Raw genomic sequence first — 17,869 nt, 5'->3', positions numbered from 1 at the left:
AACAGTGTGTAAGATTTAGGGGGATTTGTCTAACAGAGAGGATTGCAGATTGCAACTAGCTGAAACTTCTCCCATTAGGATTCCTTCAGTGTTCATTCATTTACCAAGAGCCGATTATCCACAGAGGTCTCCTCCTCTCCAAAACAAATGGACCAGTGGATTTTAAACTGGTAAAAACACTGACTAAAACAGTTTCATGTGAAAAAAAAAACCCTTGTGTTTAGGACACACACGGAGGGGCTGCAAACTACGGAGGCAGATGCATAAAGGCGGAAGCATTTTATGGAAGTTCACAATGTGGACCCAACTGCAGAACTGGTAGGTAGGTGGATTTAAACAAAAGCAGACTTTTATGTAACTGAAAAAAAATCTCCAAACACACTGAGAAGAATTCAGGGGTGTCAAGAACATGGTGAAAAACATAAAGACAACACCACAAAACACAGTGGTGAACACAGACTGACGAGGAACAAAGAAAGACGCTCGGGTATATATACACGCTGGGAACTAATCACAAGAACAAGATACAGCTGTGGAAGGTGGACACAGGCAAGAGAGGGGAAACAGGGATTGACTAACACCGGGGGTGTGGCAGGGAACACACGTGTGGAGAAAACAAGACTAAAACAGAACAGGTGTGTAGGAAGATGAGTGACAAAAGACAGGTGTGAGAGAAAACAGGCGGGAAACAGACAGGAAGTAACTTAAGACATGACCCATGAGGAACTTGACTTTTAAAGTAAAACAGGATATGAACTAAATAGATAAATAAAGTAAACAAAGTAACCAACTGCCAATATAACTCCAAGATCCTACACACTGGACCTCTACTGGACTAACTACAAATTATTCACATTTCTACAGACCATTTCCCAATTTTATATTATTTAGATATTCAGATGTATTTCCTTTTCTTTTTTTTTTGACTACCATTCCAGATGGTCTTTGGTCCCCATTTATTTCCTCGCAAGTTCCCTAACAGCTTTCAATCTGCTAAGAAAGCCATCAGATTTTCATATCATACAGCAATACATAAAGGTAAACTGATCCAAATGTACAAGTATAAGAAATACTTGCCTGGTCCAAGCTGAGATGTGAAGTGTATGATTTGTTGAAAACCTGCAAAAAATCACCAGTATCTTTTAGCTTTTTGAAACCTGAGCAAATTGGCTTGATTTCATTCAAAAACATAAATATAGGGTTTTCTATAGCTTTTTTTTCTCTTTTTTCCCTAGCTTTTTATAAAATTATTTTAAAATTATATTTATTTATTGCAATTTGTGAAAAATTGCTTACTAAGTTCTATATTGTTTTTTTCATGTTTTTAAAAGACGCAGCACAAAAAACTGCTCCTTACAGGTTTCATAGGGTTAAGCACAAACTACTACAATACAACCATTCTGCATCAAGATATATGTATTCAGATGTATAAGAAAGTGTGGTTCCTAAAAAACAAACAAAACAAACCACAGCGTTCAAAGAATACATGAAAACTGAAGAACAACTTCAAGCAAGAATCTTCAATATAAAAAGTGTACCTTAAAGCACCTCTGAGACCAGTTCTAAGAAACTTCTTACAGTAGCTTTATCGTATTCAGCATATTGTGCCTATAACTTTCCACCTTACATCCTCAGAAGTGTGTCGGCAGTCGATGACCCTGCTACATTTATTTCCCCTGACAGCGCTCCGGTGAGACAGCTGCTCATGGATCACAGTGGAAACGGCTCGTTCCTGAATTAAGATGTCTTCTAGCTTTATTTATGGATCCCCGGTGACACGCTTGTGAAATGTTCAATTCATGCCGTACACACAACCAGACTCTCTCTCCTAATGTATGTATTCATAGGGCAATATAGTGACATTAGTAAAAAATGAGAGATGTAGCATGAAACATAACTCTCCTTTATTGTCAGAAAAAAATGAAACTGATTTACTTTTCTGTGGCTGGGAACTTAGAGACAATAACTCAGTACAGGTGCACGTTTTTGTATTAACCAGCTATTGCATATTTACTGGGTATTTTCAATAAGGAAGGTATTTCATATTTATCTGTCTTCCATTCATTCTTGCAGAGCTTCTAATTAGCTTTTCTATCTGTTTCTAGGCCTGGTGTTGGCTGAACATTGAGGCCTTGATTTTTTCTGAGAGGGAAGTTGTAGTTTCTTCACTTTATTAAGACATTTCACATCAGTCATCCAATCCAGGTCAGAGCTGTGACTGGCTGATGTTCTCCTTTATAAGACACGTTGTCAAGGCAGCAACAACAAAAGCATAACATCATCAAATATGAAAAATTAAATCTCACAACAGTGAAACGTCAGGCCTCAGATCCATTTGTTGGTGAAAACATCAGAAAGTTTCACATATCCCTGACTTCAAACCATAAATCAAAGAGGCTGTACATAACAAAGTGGATCAATGTAATATATTAAGCATCAAGAATATTAGCTGTTGTTAAATATATTTCTTTTTTGACCACAGCTATTTTAATTTAAATAAAACAAACACTTTTTAAATAAGACTAAATAAGACTTAAATAAGTAATTAACGAGAGAGCATCAGCTCTAATCACAAATACACAAACAAATACAACCACAACACTAAGAGTCAGATGCAGATGTAAATGCAGAACATTTCATCCACAAAAAAAAGCAAACAAAACAAAAAAAGAAAGCTAACAACTGTTTTTCAAAAGGCACATGGCAAATCTATACATGTGCTTATCTGCACCTATCAGTTACATTATATTTGATGTAATCAATATAGAGTGAGTATGCATATACTGTTGTGAGCAAGGCACAGTCCAGATTCACTGAAATACAGAAGTAGGACTAAGTCAATGTTTTGCAAATCACAAGAAAGTCTTAAGTCTTTGCACTCAAGACCAAAGCATGTCCAAAATCAAGACTTACAATTCCCCTTGTCAAGTCCTATGTCTTAAACTTTGAGTTACGAGTCCAAAACAAGTCATCATGTGCTCTTCACCATGTGCAGTTTTAACAGCAGAGTAATAATATATTAAATTTACAAAGATCATGAATGCTTATTAAAATTTGTGTATTTGTTAAAAAAAAAAGAGTTTGATAGAAATTGTTGTCTCTTGAGCTGTAATTTTCAACCTGCACGTTTTGCATAGCCTTCTGCATTTCTGTTTTTGTTGACCACATCATAGCTTTGGAATGTAATCAAAATTATCTGTAGTATACTATTTATTTTATTTTTTCCCAACTGGCACTCAGTAACATTACCAACTTGAACCAACTTGATTGGATGCTTGTAGATTGGTTCAAAGAAAGTGGATCAGGGGAAGTGTTGACTCACTGAGAATAAAGAGCATTACTATAATTGTAAATGTTTCTGCCTCAGAATTTAAAGTGTGCAGAGTATTCAGTGTATTGAGAAACAATTTGTTTACCCAACATAAAATTCAAGGCAGCCCAGACACTATCTATTTTCAGTTAAAACTAATTAAGGTGATTTTGTAATTATTCAAAGCAAATGAACTTTTCCAGTCAAATAAACTTTATCTTAATTCAGTTGTACTTAAATCCTTTAGTTTACATGACTAACAGATTTCAATACAACTGAATTAAGAGCAAGTTTATTTGAAGAAAAAAGTGTATTTGCTTTAAATTATTACATATTTACTACTTAAGTTCAGCCAACTTAAAATTTTAAGGGAGCCTGGACACTAACTTTTTAAAGATGAAACAACAGATTTATTTTTTTTACAGTTTTAGTTAATTCAGGATTCTGGCATTATTTTTAAAAAGCATACTTTTAGTCATGGGCTTGGGGGAAAGTATCAAGTGTTCTTAAGTCAAAGTCACAAGTCTTTGTTGTTAAAGTCCAAGTCGAGTTGCAAGTCATTCTTGATTTCCTAAGTTGACTCTAAAATCATCAAATTTGTGACTCAAGTCTGACTGAAGCCGAAGTCGTGACTCTCTGTTTAAATGTCAGTTCATGGCAGCTGCAGCATAAAACCAGCAGATCACATGTAAATAGCAACCGTTTTTATCACAGTTTCAACTTCAAAAGAACCATCACTGGTTCACAGGACTGCTATTTCATGTTAATATATACTGAATAACTTCAAAGAATAATTTCTATTCAAGTAAGTGAGAAATGGCCTTTAGAAAGCACGCTGCAATAAGGGACGTCTCTTTAAACTAAACAAACGTGCTGTGTCTGTATCAAGTTACAAACTGACAATGACTCATGTTCTTACAGCTGCAGTGTTTTTCACTTGTTGTTTTGTTGTCAGGCTGACCTTCACAGGATATAAATTATCATCTGAATGTTAAATCGATGAAATTGTTTCAAGTGCGTCAGCAGCTGCTTAATGCAGGGTGAAGGTTGTTTTTTTTTATTATGGGGTTTTTCAGTTTCCTATTGAGCAAAATTCTGGGTGAGTGATTTCTGTCACATTTAAAAAATAAAACATTTTCACGAGCTGGGGTCATGATGGAGCTTCCATGAGAGTGTACATGAACAAACACCCTCAAGCTGAACTTTACGCCATTGGTCTTTGTGTTTTACTCATCTGTGCGATGCAGTGTGGACTGAGTTTGGTCAAACAGGAGCTGAGGTTGAGGCTGGTTTTGACCCGTTTCTCTCTTTGGCGTCTGTTGCAGAACCAGACTCGGACCACCTCCTTTTCCAGATGGAGGCCTTTGGCTATCCGGGCTATTTCCTGGGAGGATGGCTTACTCTTTTCCACAAAACTGCGCTCCAGAGCTTCCTTAGCGCCCAGGCTGCAGTGAGAAAACGGGAAGATGAAAGAAGATGAACTCTACAAAATAAAACATCATTGTAAGGCGTGCATTGTATCTTTGCTCCTTATAGCTGATACCTGATAGTTGTTCTCCTTTTCCTTTTCCGTTCATTCATTCCTATTTTATCATTGTATAGGGCTGCAGGAAGGAAAAAAGAATGTTGTTACGGGGGGGAGAAAATCACTGTCACAGCTCACTCATATATGCATCATGTGATGAGGAGGTCTGAAGGCTAAAAGGTTGGAAACCACGTATCATAGACTAGTGCTTCTCAACCTCTTTCCTTTGAAGACCCCTTTTCTATCATTAACTAAACTGAACACACCTTAATAAGTGACACATTTTATGTATATTTCATATTATATTCAATGCATAACCATAACATTACAGACCACTTGATAAACTGCACAGCTAACCCAAATAGTGAACAAAAAAATGAAAAAAGTTTTATGCAATCCACTGTCTGTGTTATTTATAACAATCATACAAATTTAATAAGCTTTAAAATTTGACAAATTTGGTATTTTCTTCTTGCTGATGCTTGGCCATTATTGTATTAGCTTTTTAGTTGTTTTAGCTGCGTCTTTTTCTAATTCAGGGCAAGGCTAAATGAAAATGAATATAACCTGTGATCAGGCCTTGACGTGCCTTTATCCAAGGGGATTTTTTGTGTTGATATGTTAAAAAAGAAACATTAACAAAACAATATGATTTAATTTTCTTCCCAGAAATAAATGAAATGCTGAGATACTTTAAAAAATGTTCTATCTCCTCTTAAACTCAAATAGGCCTTGTGACCCTCCATGAAGCTTTGGTGACCCCTGGGATTGGAACCAGTGTCCTAGACAATGTACAAGCCAGTGTAAGATCCTCATATCGCGATACATCATAGTATTGCAATATATTGTGTGGCAAAATTGTTTTAATACATGCACGCACAGTATCTTTGTATTATACACATTTATAATATCACAAATAAAATCAATCTTTCGTAGCTTACTAGAGTAATCAAATCTATTTGTTCCATTGTACATTTCACTGCAGTAAGACTGACTGAAATGACAAAATATATCTTTAAAGTCAAATCTAAGATAAAACAGATGCTGACAAAGTTATCTATGGGAAAATAATTAACAGTTGAAAAAAGTTAATAACTGCAACATATCACAATATTTGTTTTTGTCTGTCATTTTCAGTATAGCAAAACGTTTAGAATTGCAATAACATTGTATCGTGACTGAAGCATCTTGATAATATATGCTATCATGAGGCCTGTGGTGATTACCATCCCTATAATATAGTAATTTCTTTCAGACCCTATCAGCCCTCAGAAGTGCATTTTATAACATACATTGACATATTTTAGCTTGCAGAGATGAACTATCCAGGTAAAGACTACCTTTGGATAAATACTCTAATGGGTCTTGATGGAGTGGATGTGTGTGACTCACCACCGGCCAGCTCAGCCTCGTCAAGCCATTTAGCTAGAATGGCCTTGAGTTTGCAGGCATTCTTAAAGCTCAGCTGCAGATTTTCAAAGCGGCAGATTGTGGTCTGGCTGAACTCTGAGCCGTGCACTGCAGCAAGAGCCTCGCCTACATTGGTCTGTGTGTAGCCTGGAGGTCAACATGAAACACAAATACTTTATAGATTACCCATGAGCAGAGGAGCAGCGAGGCAAGCGCAAACACCCAGAAACATCTGTGGTAAGGTCTGTAATTGGTGCAGTTGGATGGTGGGGTCATTTTCACTTATCATTATCATCATTTTAGTGAATGCACTCACCAAGTTTGATCCTTCGTATTTTGAAGTCATTGGCAAACATCTCCAGCTCTCGGATCTGTGGGGAGTCCATGGCAGGGGCATCTTCTGGGTCCCTCATGTTCTTCCTTTGACCATCAGTTTTCATCTCTCCAATACTCGGGCCCCCAGGGGCCTCATCAGTGGGAAGGAGTGCCGGGGGCAGTGAAGAGAAACTATGGCTTAATGCACATGAACCACTACTTAGACCATGATCCGGAAACTTGTACAAGCAAGGAGTAAGAGACCCTGGAGAGAGAGGGAGAGAGAGAGAGGACAATTAGGTGGTAGGAGTCTCCAGGGAGACCGTCAGACTGTCTGAAGGGTGCTGAAAGCCGCATGGCTGTTATCCCCACACGTATCCTGACAGCCTTTTATTCCAAAGCACAAAAAAGTTTTGACATGCTCCTGCGATAACTACTAAGAATAAAAAACTGCTGGAACCTGCAGGCCAATATTTTTCATTTTTGTCAACATTTTGCTATGATGGCTAATGTATAGCATTTTTAAAATAAATGTGACAATTCATATTCCCTCCTGAGGCCAGGGGTTATGTCCCACATAGACCATGTAGCACACACCACTGAAAAAGATAATCAGATTATTTGTGTGTTTTGATGAATGGGTCATATTTCCCTGTCCCAGTAGTCATCTCTGCAGTCTACCCATAATTTGATTAGCCCTTTCACATTGTTTTAATGAAATAGTCTTATTATATCACTGCAAAATGTTACCATATAATTTTTACTATAATTTATAGTGAAATATTACAGTTATATTCTGTAAAATCTTGAAAATAATCACAGCAACTTCATATTTGTATCACTGTATCATTTTACAATAATTTGTAATGAAATATTACAGCTACACCCTGTAAAATCCTGGAAATAATCACAACATCTTGTATCACATTTTCACACAAATTTATTGAGAAATATTAAAACTATATCCTATAAAATCCTGGACATAATCACAGCATCTCCATACCTGCATTACTTTATCATTTTTATGGCAATTTATTGTGAAATATTACAGCTACATCCACTAAAATTTTGTAAATAATTAACAGTGTATAGTTCAGTGTGGCTACAAAAAGTCTTCTAGGTTTTTTATTCAGTGGAACAAAAAACAAACAAGTTTTTAAAACAGTTTTAATGTTTACGAGCTAATGTTTACAATTTTTTATTATTTATCTGCCAATCACTCGTTTCTTCCTTTTGTTAGCATTAATGACAGATTACTGCCAGAGTAACAGATGGGTGGATGACTAATTGTAATTTGGAATACGATGCTGCTCATTGCATCAACTCTGCACAGCTGCAGTGGAAAAAAACACAACTGCAATGATCAGCTTTATAAAAAGTCAAATTAATCATATCATCACACTGTGGGAACAGACAATAGGTGATACCTAGTTTGTTTGACAGCAGCCAAATGCTAGCATCCATCCACTTTGAACTGGCCTGTGTATGTTTGTTTGCTTTTGACAGTGTTGACATTGCTGAAAATGTATCCATAATGGGCAATGCAACACTCCCCTCTTGTGTCAATGGGATTGTAGTGCACTGCAAACTATATCATATATCATACAACTGAATATACAGTGCCAGTGATAAGAGAGATGCAAGACAGGAAGTTGCAATGTAGAGGCCATACGCTGCTAATTTATCATGTACACCTGTGAAGCAAAGACATCACCCCACAACAAATCCTGCCTTCATGACTCTTAAAATGCTTTGTGTTTTTACTTTATGAAGGCTGTGGTTTGGTATTGTTGTACTCTACTAGTTGTATTGTTGAGTTTGAATCGTGCTTTACATTTTGTGATATTTTGTCCACCCCATAAATGGTTACTTGCAAAGAAGCTAATCAGCATTCACACAGGTTTCAACAAGGTTGTTGGCTAAACAACTCACTGACTTTGCTCAGGACAATGATATTTATATCTGTCTACTCAGCCGGTCAGGATGAGCCAGTGCAATCATACAACTCCCTGTTTATAATAAGCATAAGTAGCACATATTCAATAGTCTGTAAAAGACAGAGGGCAATATTAAAATGATCTACAGCTCAAAGCGCAAGTGCATTTAGGGCATATTCAACTCCACTTTTGCTAGTCATTATCTGGAGGCAAAGTAAGGTTGCAAAGGGCAAAGAGGGTTGTGTGTGACCCTTAATTAATCATAGGTATGTGTTTAAACTCTAGTTCAACAAATCAAGTGTCAACTCCCATTCTCTTTAAAAGCCAGGTGCCCCTGCATCTGGCAAACTGCTATTTACATGATGGATTTGGCAAACTGGAGAAGCAATGCAGTAAGAGCAATAATGTGACTGCAGCAAATATTGTGGGACATTTGAGCAGCAAAACTAAAAACTGTAGTTATAAACCTTTCAGAGGACAAACTTGTAATCGATGACATTACGTTGCTCCTTGTGTGAAAATGCACACACCCTCTCTCTTAAAAGGGAGTCGGACAGCAGCTCTTCTCTGCTCTCTGCTATGTTCAAATTTAAGAGAATGTAATATTTTTTTTTTTCTTATTCGTGTCATATTACTTCACACACAATGCATCCTTTAAATCTCAGGAAAGTACAGTCAGACTTTAGACCAGGTTTTTGTTGGTCAATGGCACAATCCCATTCCACTGCCACAGAAAAGCAATCTTCCAACAACCCTCACCTTATTTTAAGACCTACATACTGATGGGTGTACAAATAGGTGCAAGTGCAATTGCTACTTGCACAGCATGGGCACTAGCCATGAAAATGTTAACTGCATTGGACTAAAACCATCAATGAAAGTTGTGCTGCTCTGTCCGCTGCTTTGTTCCAGGTGTAAGATTGGGCCCAGAGGTAACAACATTGCCCTAAAAGCTTCACCTAAAACTCTGACATGCCTATATATATATAGTCTTCCATAGCAGCAGCAGTGTTGGAGTCATTTTGGACTTTCCCTGGAGGAATACAGTGGTAGAAATTCCCCACCCCACCCCTGTACAAAATGGCTTGGTTCCAAAAATAGAAAGTCAAAAAGGATGCTGTCATTGACCCGCTGAATTGTTCAGATCTATACCAGCTGGAGAGCAATGTGTCAGATTTTGCAATAATGCTGTATGCATCAGTGATTTTCTCTTGTACTGAAGGTGTCAGGGACAGGTTGGCTCTCTTAACTCTATTTTTCAGTCTAGGAGGCAATATCTAGATACAGTCACCCATGGTTTTCAAAGCCCTTTCAATGGAGCTTCATTGTCTGATGTCTCTTGAATTACAGTTTATTTAAATACTGTAGTTGACATCAAGATCAGAAAGAGAGTAAGCTGCCTGTGAAGTATCCTTGCACCTTATTTGTTGAGAAGGGATTTGGGCAAAAGCTCTTCACCCCTGTGGACATCAACAGTTCGTTAAGGGCTTGGCTGATTCAGTGAGAGGTATCCTGTTCTCCTCGCCATGCTGGAGAAAGAGAGAAGACTTTGCCTCGTTTGTGCCTGATGCCTGCACTGAAGTTCCCTGGAGAGTGTACATACAGCTATGCTATGGTGAACACTGCAGTTTGTTTGTGTGCTATAGAGACAAACTGGATGACAAGCCCCCTTGAAAACACGTGTTGGCTCAGTGTGTACAAGACCATGGACCCTCCAGCTGCTGTACCATCTAGTGGCAGCATCAGCAGCTTTATTATTATTTTTTGTTATTTGCCCACTGAATGAGCTGAAAGCACTGACTTTTTATCACCCTATAAAGTCTGTATAGCAGCAAGTCTTAGCAAACAGTAGTCTATTTATCTAGCAGTTATGGCGTGGTAGAAGCATTTGTTTGGAGTCACGTTTCTAGCCACTGATGAATGTAAGTTCATATTCACTTTCATTTTAGTCTACACCAGCGACTGAGGAAAATGTCCGTCTGTTTAGCTGCAAAATACTGTGTACTATTCTTTGTTGGTCAGATAGTGTTAAGGTTTTAAAATGCATCAATTCTTTAATATTTCAATGCCATGTTTAAAATAATACAATCTTAATTACTTATACATTGGATAGTATTTAAAATACCGAAGCTATAAAACACAGATCTACAATCGGATTGTTAACCTAAGTTGTAATAACTATTAACAATTTTGCAATGTGTTGTGCTCAGTAACATTTTCTGCACCAGCTCTGTGTGCAGGTTGTTCATAAAAATAGAAAAGAATTATCAAATTACACCTATAGGACTTTTCTTTTCTTTTCTTTTCTTTTCTTTTCTTTTCTTTTCTTTTCTTTTCTTTTCTTTTCTTTTCTTTTCTTTTCTTTATTTTTAACATTTTATTCATGTTATTTTTATGCTAAAAAATGTGACAGTTTTAGGTAGCTTACAGTGGGTTTAAACTTTAGAAACCTGGAGCCAAATCACTTTTTTCTGCTTTTAGATGCCTTTCACAAGTATTTAATCCTTTGAGCCCTCTGCAAAGTGCCATTTCTTGGGGAACATGGGGAAAAAGGAAATGGGCGACGTAATAAGAAATATTCCACAAATTGCAAAAAAAATTGTGGCTTAAGAAAACTAGCTCAAATAAGATAGGAGAAAATGTCTAGGGAAAAAAAGAAAAAGGCAAGGGAATAAACTATATAGCTAAGGATTATAATTACATATTTTAAAATATGTTAAAGAATTAATAATGTTTTCCAGGTTGTTTCCTTTTTGTTAATTTTTTATATGTATTTATTTTTTTTACTAATTTCAAGTAATCTCTTGTCCTTTTCACTAATTTCTTGCAACTTTAAATTTCTTCATTTGTTGCTGATTTCCTTATTCTTATTTTTTCGAAAGAAATAATACCTATTTTTACAGCTTTCAAAGGGTATACAGTTGCCTGCTGTGGCTGAAAATAAGGTTGATAAGGTAAAGGAGGTTAAAAGACTCCATATAGCTGAGGGGAACTTCTGAGTTGATAACTCTTTGTGGGTTTGTAATGCAAAAAACTTTCACATTATACTGAGTCATTTGATCCATTCTTAATATAAAAAAATAGATTAGTGCAGCATTAAAAATGAAAAATGAAAGTGCCGATTTCATCTATGACCTTGTTCATAGGTCATATTACAGAGTTTTGTTTAATGCTACATATTAACTCTGTTACTGCCCTTTCATCTCAAATATCCTTCTGCCGAGTGCCGTTGTTGCCCACTTCAAACCTTCAAACAAGTTCCATTTTATGATTTATCAGGGGCCGATTCTCATCACATGCACACTTGATATGCCTCCTACTAAATTTCATTTAAAAAGTTTTCAATACAGTTCGTTTGTTAGTCTTCTAAGAGTTTATACTTCGCAATTTCAAGCTATATATCTAACATCCCTTTGTCCTTAATAATTTCTCCCATATACCATTTACCTTTCTTTTCTAAAGATGTGGACAAAAGCTGCAAACTAATGAGTTACAATTGTGTTACCTTCAATCCGTCAGTTGACAGTCCAGACAGTGAGTTCATTAAAGTGACAAATGACCTCCTGATGGTAATAAATGTGGCCAGCTGTTTCATTTTAATCTTAATGTATTTTAGCACAGTCTGTGACACTGCAGACCATACAATTTTATTAGACCATTTACAGGAGCAGGTCGATGTCACCGGCTCTACACTCCAGTGGTTAAAAATCCTACTTTTTAAGAATCTCTGTTGAAAGGAGAAGTCTTATTTCCTCTGTAAATGTTAATTGTTTTGACCCAGTGAGGTTACATTTTGGTCTGTGTTTTCTCCAATTTCAGTATATCAAACAAAACCACACTTCATACTTTCTTAAACACAAGACATTTATCAAAAGACATGCATCAGAATCCACTTTAGCAGTGTATTTATGTATTCTATTATGTGTACAGATCTTGGAAAAGATTGGGATTTTCTTTCTTCTTTTTTCTTTCTTTCTTGACTGGTATAATTATTGTACTATCATGTCATTTTAAAGGCAAAAAAATTGGTGCCTCATGATAATTATATTTATCCCAATAAATTATGAATTGTTAGATAAAGGTACAGGCCTAATACTCCCTGAGAACTTGGTTTTAAGATTTAATATTTATGATTAAATTAGCCACAGTCAAATAAAATGCACCATCACTGTGTGTTGAATGCTCAGAAAGTCAGTTAATCTGATAAATCAGGTTTGTGTGGGTGTTATTTGATTAGAACTGATTGACAGCAGCCTAGCAACATGCGCAAAAAACCTGCCATCACATTTTAAATCAAATGTTGCTAAATCTTAATTGGTGCTTAGAGCTACACAACATCACCTCTTTACAACTGAATCCCACTTCAAAGCAGTGAGAAGAGCAAAAAAAAACATAAAGACAAAAGCATAAATACAGAAATCTTACGTGAAATAATCAAATCTGTTGCCAGAAAATGTGTATTATAAGAAGGCATCATGAAGGTAAGAACATAGATGTTCAATACAACCAAGTTAACAAAATCAGTAATTGCTCTGGCACAATAGCTTTCATAGGAAATGATGCAAACTGCTATAAATTACATAAAAACTGGCATTGTGTGATCAATCTATATGAAACTAAATGTTGACTGTGAAAAATATTTTTGTCAGGTATATACAGACTGATGACTGACTTGAATCTGGCAATAGAATCTTGTGAAATGGAAAAAAAAGAAGAAGAAAAAAGCAGAGAGTCTCTTCACACTAATACCATTCCCCCTGACAGTTTTCTCCACTTCTGTATTCATGTTTCTGCTCTCTCTGCAGGATTTGCAGGAAGTGGCAAGTCTTCTTTGACAATCATGTTTAACAAGTGCGCTAAAGAGCTCAAGCATTCGGCGAAGTAATCAAGACTGAAATTGATTTTAACTGGTAGCAAATTTTAAATTAAATGGGAATAAACAAATTGTCTATTCAATTTACTGGATTTAACTGCAGGCCAGGAGAGGGGGTGATTATGTATGACTGAGTATGCATGCATGTGTGTGTGTGTGTGTGTGTGTGTGTGTGTGTGTGTGTGTGTGTGTATGACAGAGAGAGAGAGAGATACTGATGACGAGAAATGGTATCCAATCATTACCTTGCAGTGGGTTTGTGCTGCCTACCATGTTAGGGTGAGGTACACCACATGTCTGAAGGATACGAGTCTGAGAAATACTGGCAGAGAGCATCTCCTGAGCTGCAGAGAGAGAAGAAAAGAAAAAAAAACCGAGAGAGAGGCCCTTATTATTGTCTGCATAATTATAATTATTCTCATTCAATTCATAGTTGCTGTCAGCATAGGTATTTAGGTATATCAGTAAACCTATCATCCATACCATCATCTGATCAATTCCATCCTCACCATTACTGCTGTCATCATCTGCACTATTTGCTTAACAAATGAATTATATATCTAATTATGAAAATTATCATTTGTTGATCGACTAACAGATAAGCTCCAGCCTTAGCAATAGTTGCCATAAAAAACATCACCACTACTCACCTGCCATCATGCCATAGGTGGCCTGCTGGTTGCTGTAGTGACAGGGGGTGACAGGGTAATGTAGGCCCGGCGGGGCGTTACCAAGAGCGTTGCCAAGGGAGGAGGTGGACAGGTGCATGTGGGAACGCTTGGAGGGCTGACTCAGGGACAACCCAGATGATACTGATAGAAACAAATGTGGATTCAATCTGACTGGAGAACAAAAGATCAGCAAACTTAGAACAGGACGGTGTTGGATCTGATCTGAGCACAGTTCAGACTAGAGTTTGACTAAAATGGGGTTTTGAAAACAATTATATTTTCAAACTGAAAGAGCTGCCATGAGATGCAATAATATCTTTTAATTTGATTTGAAGTGGTTTATGAAAGAAATATAGAAGTGCCTCTGAAATTGGATTAACACTAAGGACGTGGAGTTTCTCATGGACACTGAATGCCCATTAACCCTTCAGAACCTGGATTGAAATCAGTTTGCCTATGTATTCAGAGGCCTCCCACAAGCTATTTAACCCTTTGAACCCTGAGAAAATTGATTGCTTTCATCTCTTTAGAAAACATGAAGAAAAGGCAGTGAGCAACTTGGCAAGAAATGCCCCACAAATTGCAAGAAATTAGTAAAAGGTGACAAGAAAATGATCTGGAAATTAATTATTTTATTAGAAAATTGTGAAAAAAAACTAGAGAGAGATGTCTAGAAAACTGTGTTTACTATTAATACAGTTATATATTTGGAATTAGTTTAGAATATTTTTCCAGGTCATTTTCTTGTTAATTTATTTATTTTGTTTTTTTTCCCCCAATGTAATTTTCCTGTTTCTTTTAACTAATTTCTGTCTAACGTGGGGTTTTTGTTAAGTAGCTCATTGCCTTGTTGCCATGTTTTTGAAATAAATCAAAGCAATATGCTCAGGTTTTTAAAGGGTTAAAGATATTTTAATACAGTGTAAATCATTGTGGCTATCTTAGTTTACTCATGAAAAAAGCTCCATTTTATCAGATAGACAGAAATATAAAGACAATGACTGCTAACGAGTGAGTTTTTAAGGCAAATATCAGCATGTAAGTCTGGTGCAGTGTGCTGCAGATGTGAGCAGTCTGAGTTAATCACATTTATTCCTCTACTAGACACTGGAGAGAAATGTCAGCCAGCGTAGAATTGGATGCTGGTACAGCTTCAAGCTTCTCTGTAAATACAGTCTAACACATATCACACCTCACACAACCTTTCAAAAAAGTGGTTTGAAATGAACCTATGAAGAACAGCGGCAAGCCGAAACATATGCTTCTAAAACCAGGGAAATTAACCTCCAGATCTCAGCCGATTTTTATTATGACTCTGTGTCCCAGCTAGATAAAGACTCCTCTTTAAAACCCTTCTTTTTGTGGATGCTCTTTTCTGCTAAGTGTATTCAAATATAGTTGAACATTGCCCTGGTCATGTCCTCTGCTAATTACATAATTATTCATGTATTCATCTTTTTATGCAGCTTGGCGCTCACTTGAAGCACTAATGTGTTGAGATGCGCACTGAGTGGGTATGGTACCACCAACACTCACCATTTCTGTGTTCTCTGTGTCACGTATGATGATTTGACCAAGGCTTATGAAGTTTTGTTAATTCATATTTCAGAATTTTACTTCTTTAATTATTACAAATTTCAATTAATTTCCATTTGTTTAGATGGCCACTGGACAGAACACAGAAAACAAATATTGGCCAGCAATATTCCTCAACTACAGTACTGTCTGAGCAAAAAAATCAATTTTCAAGATATGTTTAACCTGCCGCTATTTAATTGTATTGCATGACTATTAATGTTCTGCATGATCTGATCCAGTCTATTCTAAGCAATAACAAGCAGGCACTAAAACCCACAGGAAGTTTTCTCCACAATGCTCCATCATGAAAAAGACCTTGGGGAGTTTGCCATACTGATAACATATCCTCAAAGCAATTATCCACTGAGTAGAGACAGCTGGGCCAAACCAGCTGATTAGATACATTTACATAATTTGAGGTTGGCTTTGAATAAATGTATTTTTCAATCCATTTCACCCTCCCAATTCCCTGAAAACACAACTGTGCCCTAAAAAGGAAGTATGGGAGGGCTGAGTATCGCAGGGTCAATTAGAGGTCTATGGGAGCAACCTGTACACGAGACATCAATCACCTGCAGCACCTATGGGACTTCCTATACAATCAATAGTGTAGTCAATGTCAGCACAAGTAAATATCACTGTGTCTTTGCATTGCCTCACGAGACTCAAGTGGAAAATTGAAGCAGCTGTTAGAGGCCTGCCTTCCTGCAGCTAGGAGCTAACATTGTGGAACTATGAGGGTTATGGTGTATATTCATACATTTCCACTTATTTTATGAATCTGAAACCCTAATTTTTGCTCAACAAATTCGGCAAAGATAAAGCACACCAAAAGAGAACCTCACAAACTTATATACTATAAAACATCAAACAAATAGGAGTTGCTCCACATTTTGATGAATAAACTGTCTCAATTACAAGCCTGGTCTGGTTGCCCTGCAATTCACTTTTATAGAAGTTCTATGGATGTGTAAAACCGGGTTGTTAGCTACCCTGGAGATAACGTTAGTTAGATGCTTGGATCAGGCATACCTATAACGCCATATATACATATATATATATATATATATATATATATATATATATATATATATATATATATATATATATATATATATATATATATATATATATATATTCAATTTGGATATGCTACACACAGGTTAGCTTGGTTCTTTACATTTCAGTCATTCAGTTAATTTTACTGAATCCATGTGCACCAAAGAAGACAGTAATACTGACACAGCAAAGAAGAGAGATGAAAAAAATATAGGTCTCAAGCTAAAAATTACGTTTAAATAAACACTGATTGTATTTCCCATCTTTACTGAGCAACAGTTTTGTGTGAAAGGAATTAAAAGCCCATCTCATAGACATCTGACCCAAACATAAGCCTGTTGAGTTCAGTGAGTTAAGCAGATAATAGCCGGGGCTATGAATTAAAGTTTTATGGTACATGTAGAAGAGAAGACCTGTTGAGCCCAGTTTACCTGCAGAAACCATGCTGTGAGCGTGGGAGCTGGCTGGCAGGCAGTCACCACTAGAAGCATGGTGCATGAGGATCGGCAAGGGTGAATCTGCTGCAAGTGGGGTGAAAGAGTCAGCGCTGAACGCCTGGCATGCCATTCTTCTCTCGAAAAGGTCCCAATGGTACACTGAAGATTGACGTGAACCCTTAACTTGTTTCTTACTTTGCTCAGCCTTGTCTTGCTTTAATTGGTCTTGTCTCCCATTGCTTTCCTTGTCTAGTGTCTTTTCCTTGTCCTCTTGAAATCTCCTTTTTCCCAAGTCTTGTTATATGTCTTGTCTCAACTTGTCTCGACTTTTGTCTTCATCTCATCTTCTTTGGCCTTCTCTTGTTCTGCTTCTTTCACTTCCTGTATCGTCTTCTTTTCTTTTTGCCCTAATTCAGCCAAGCAGAGTTCTCACTTTGGTCACTTGGGAATATGCAGGTAGAAAACTGCAAAGCGTTACCTTTTTTTTTTCTTTTTAAGGGAAATGGATGTCAGCACTTCAGCCAGAACTCTTCACAGTTTACGGCACACCTGTACCCCACAGCCAAGACTCTCGAAGATGAATAGTGATGAGCTTCAGGTTCAAGCCACTATCGCTGATATGTCTGCTCAAAGTATTTCTCAACTCTTGAGCTCTCTCTCACTGAAGCCTCTGCAGTGCATGTCTCTGTCTCTTTTTCTATATTATACATGCAGGTAAGCCAGTATCTGTCATTCTCTCAGCATTTTACCATCC

The 17,869-nt window shown here is 36.9% G+C and overlaps 1 protein-coding gene across 1 annotated transcript; it reads right to left on the bottom strand.

Annotated features, from left to right (window-relative positions):
- Positions 1-4,382: 4,382 nt before the first annotated feature.
- On the bottom strand, positions 4,383-17,245 carry pou1f1 (POU class 1 homeobox 1). Its single transcript, XM_042494890.2, has 7 exons — positions 17,110-17,245; positions 14,021-14,182; positions 13,616-13,714; positions 6,562-6,825; positions 6,228-6,392; positions 4,854-4,914; positions 4,383-4,755 (listed from the first exon to the last, which is right to left on the bottom strand). Exons 1-7 carry the CDS (start codon positions 17,243-17,245, stop codon positions 4,515-4,517), a joined length of 1,128 nt encoding a protein of 375 aa, XP_042350824.1. The 3' UTR covers positions 4,383-4,514.
- Positions 17,246-17,869: the final 624 nt, after the last annotated feature.

This window comes from Plectropomus leopardus, chromosome 10 (assembly GCF_026936395.1).
Source record: "Plectropomus leopardus strain MGB_pleo_1.0 chromosome 10, ASM2693639v1, whole genome shotgun sequence".
In the NCBI taxonomy this organism is placed as follows: Eukaryota; Metazoa; Chordata; class Actinopteri; order Perciformes; family Serranidae; genus Plectropomus; species Plectropomus leopardus.
Note: the sequence above shows the minus strand (reverse complement) of the source record. Positions and strands in the feature narration are given on the sequence as shown.

Excerpts from the sequence above, each read along its gene's own strand:
- pou1f1 (XM_042494890.2), bottom strand. The coding sequence starts at position 17,245 with ATGGCATGCCAGGCGTTCAGCGCTGACTCTTTCACCCCACTTGCAGCA. Across the intron at positions 13,715-14,020 it reads CACCTATGGCATGATGGCAG|CTCAGGAGATGCTCTCTGCC; the intron begins GTGAGTAGTGGT and ends CTCTCTCTGCAG. Across the intron at positions 4,756-4,853 it reads AAAAGGAGAACAACTATCAG|CCTGGGCGCTAAGGAAGCTC; the intron begins GTATCAGCTATA and ends TTCTCACTGCAG.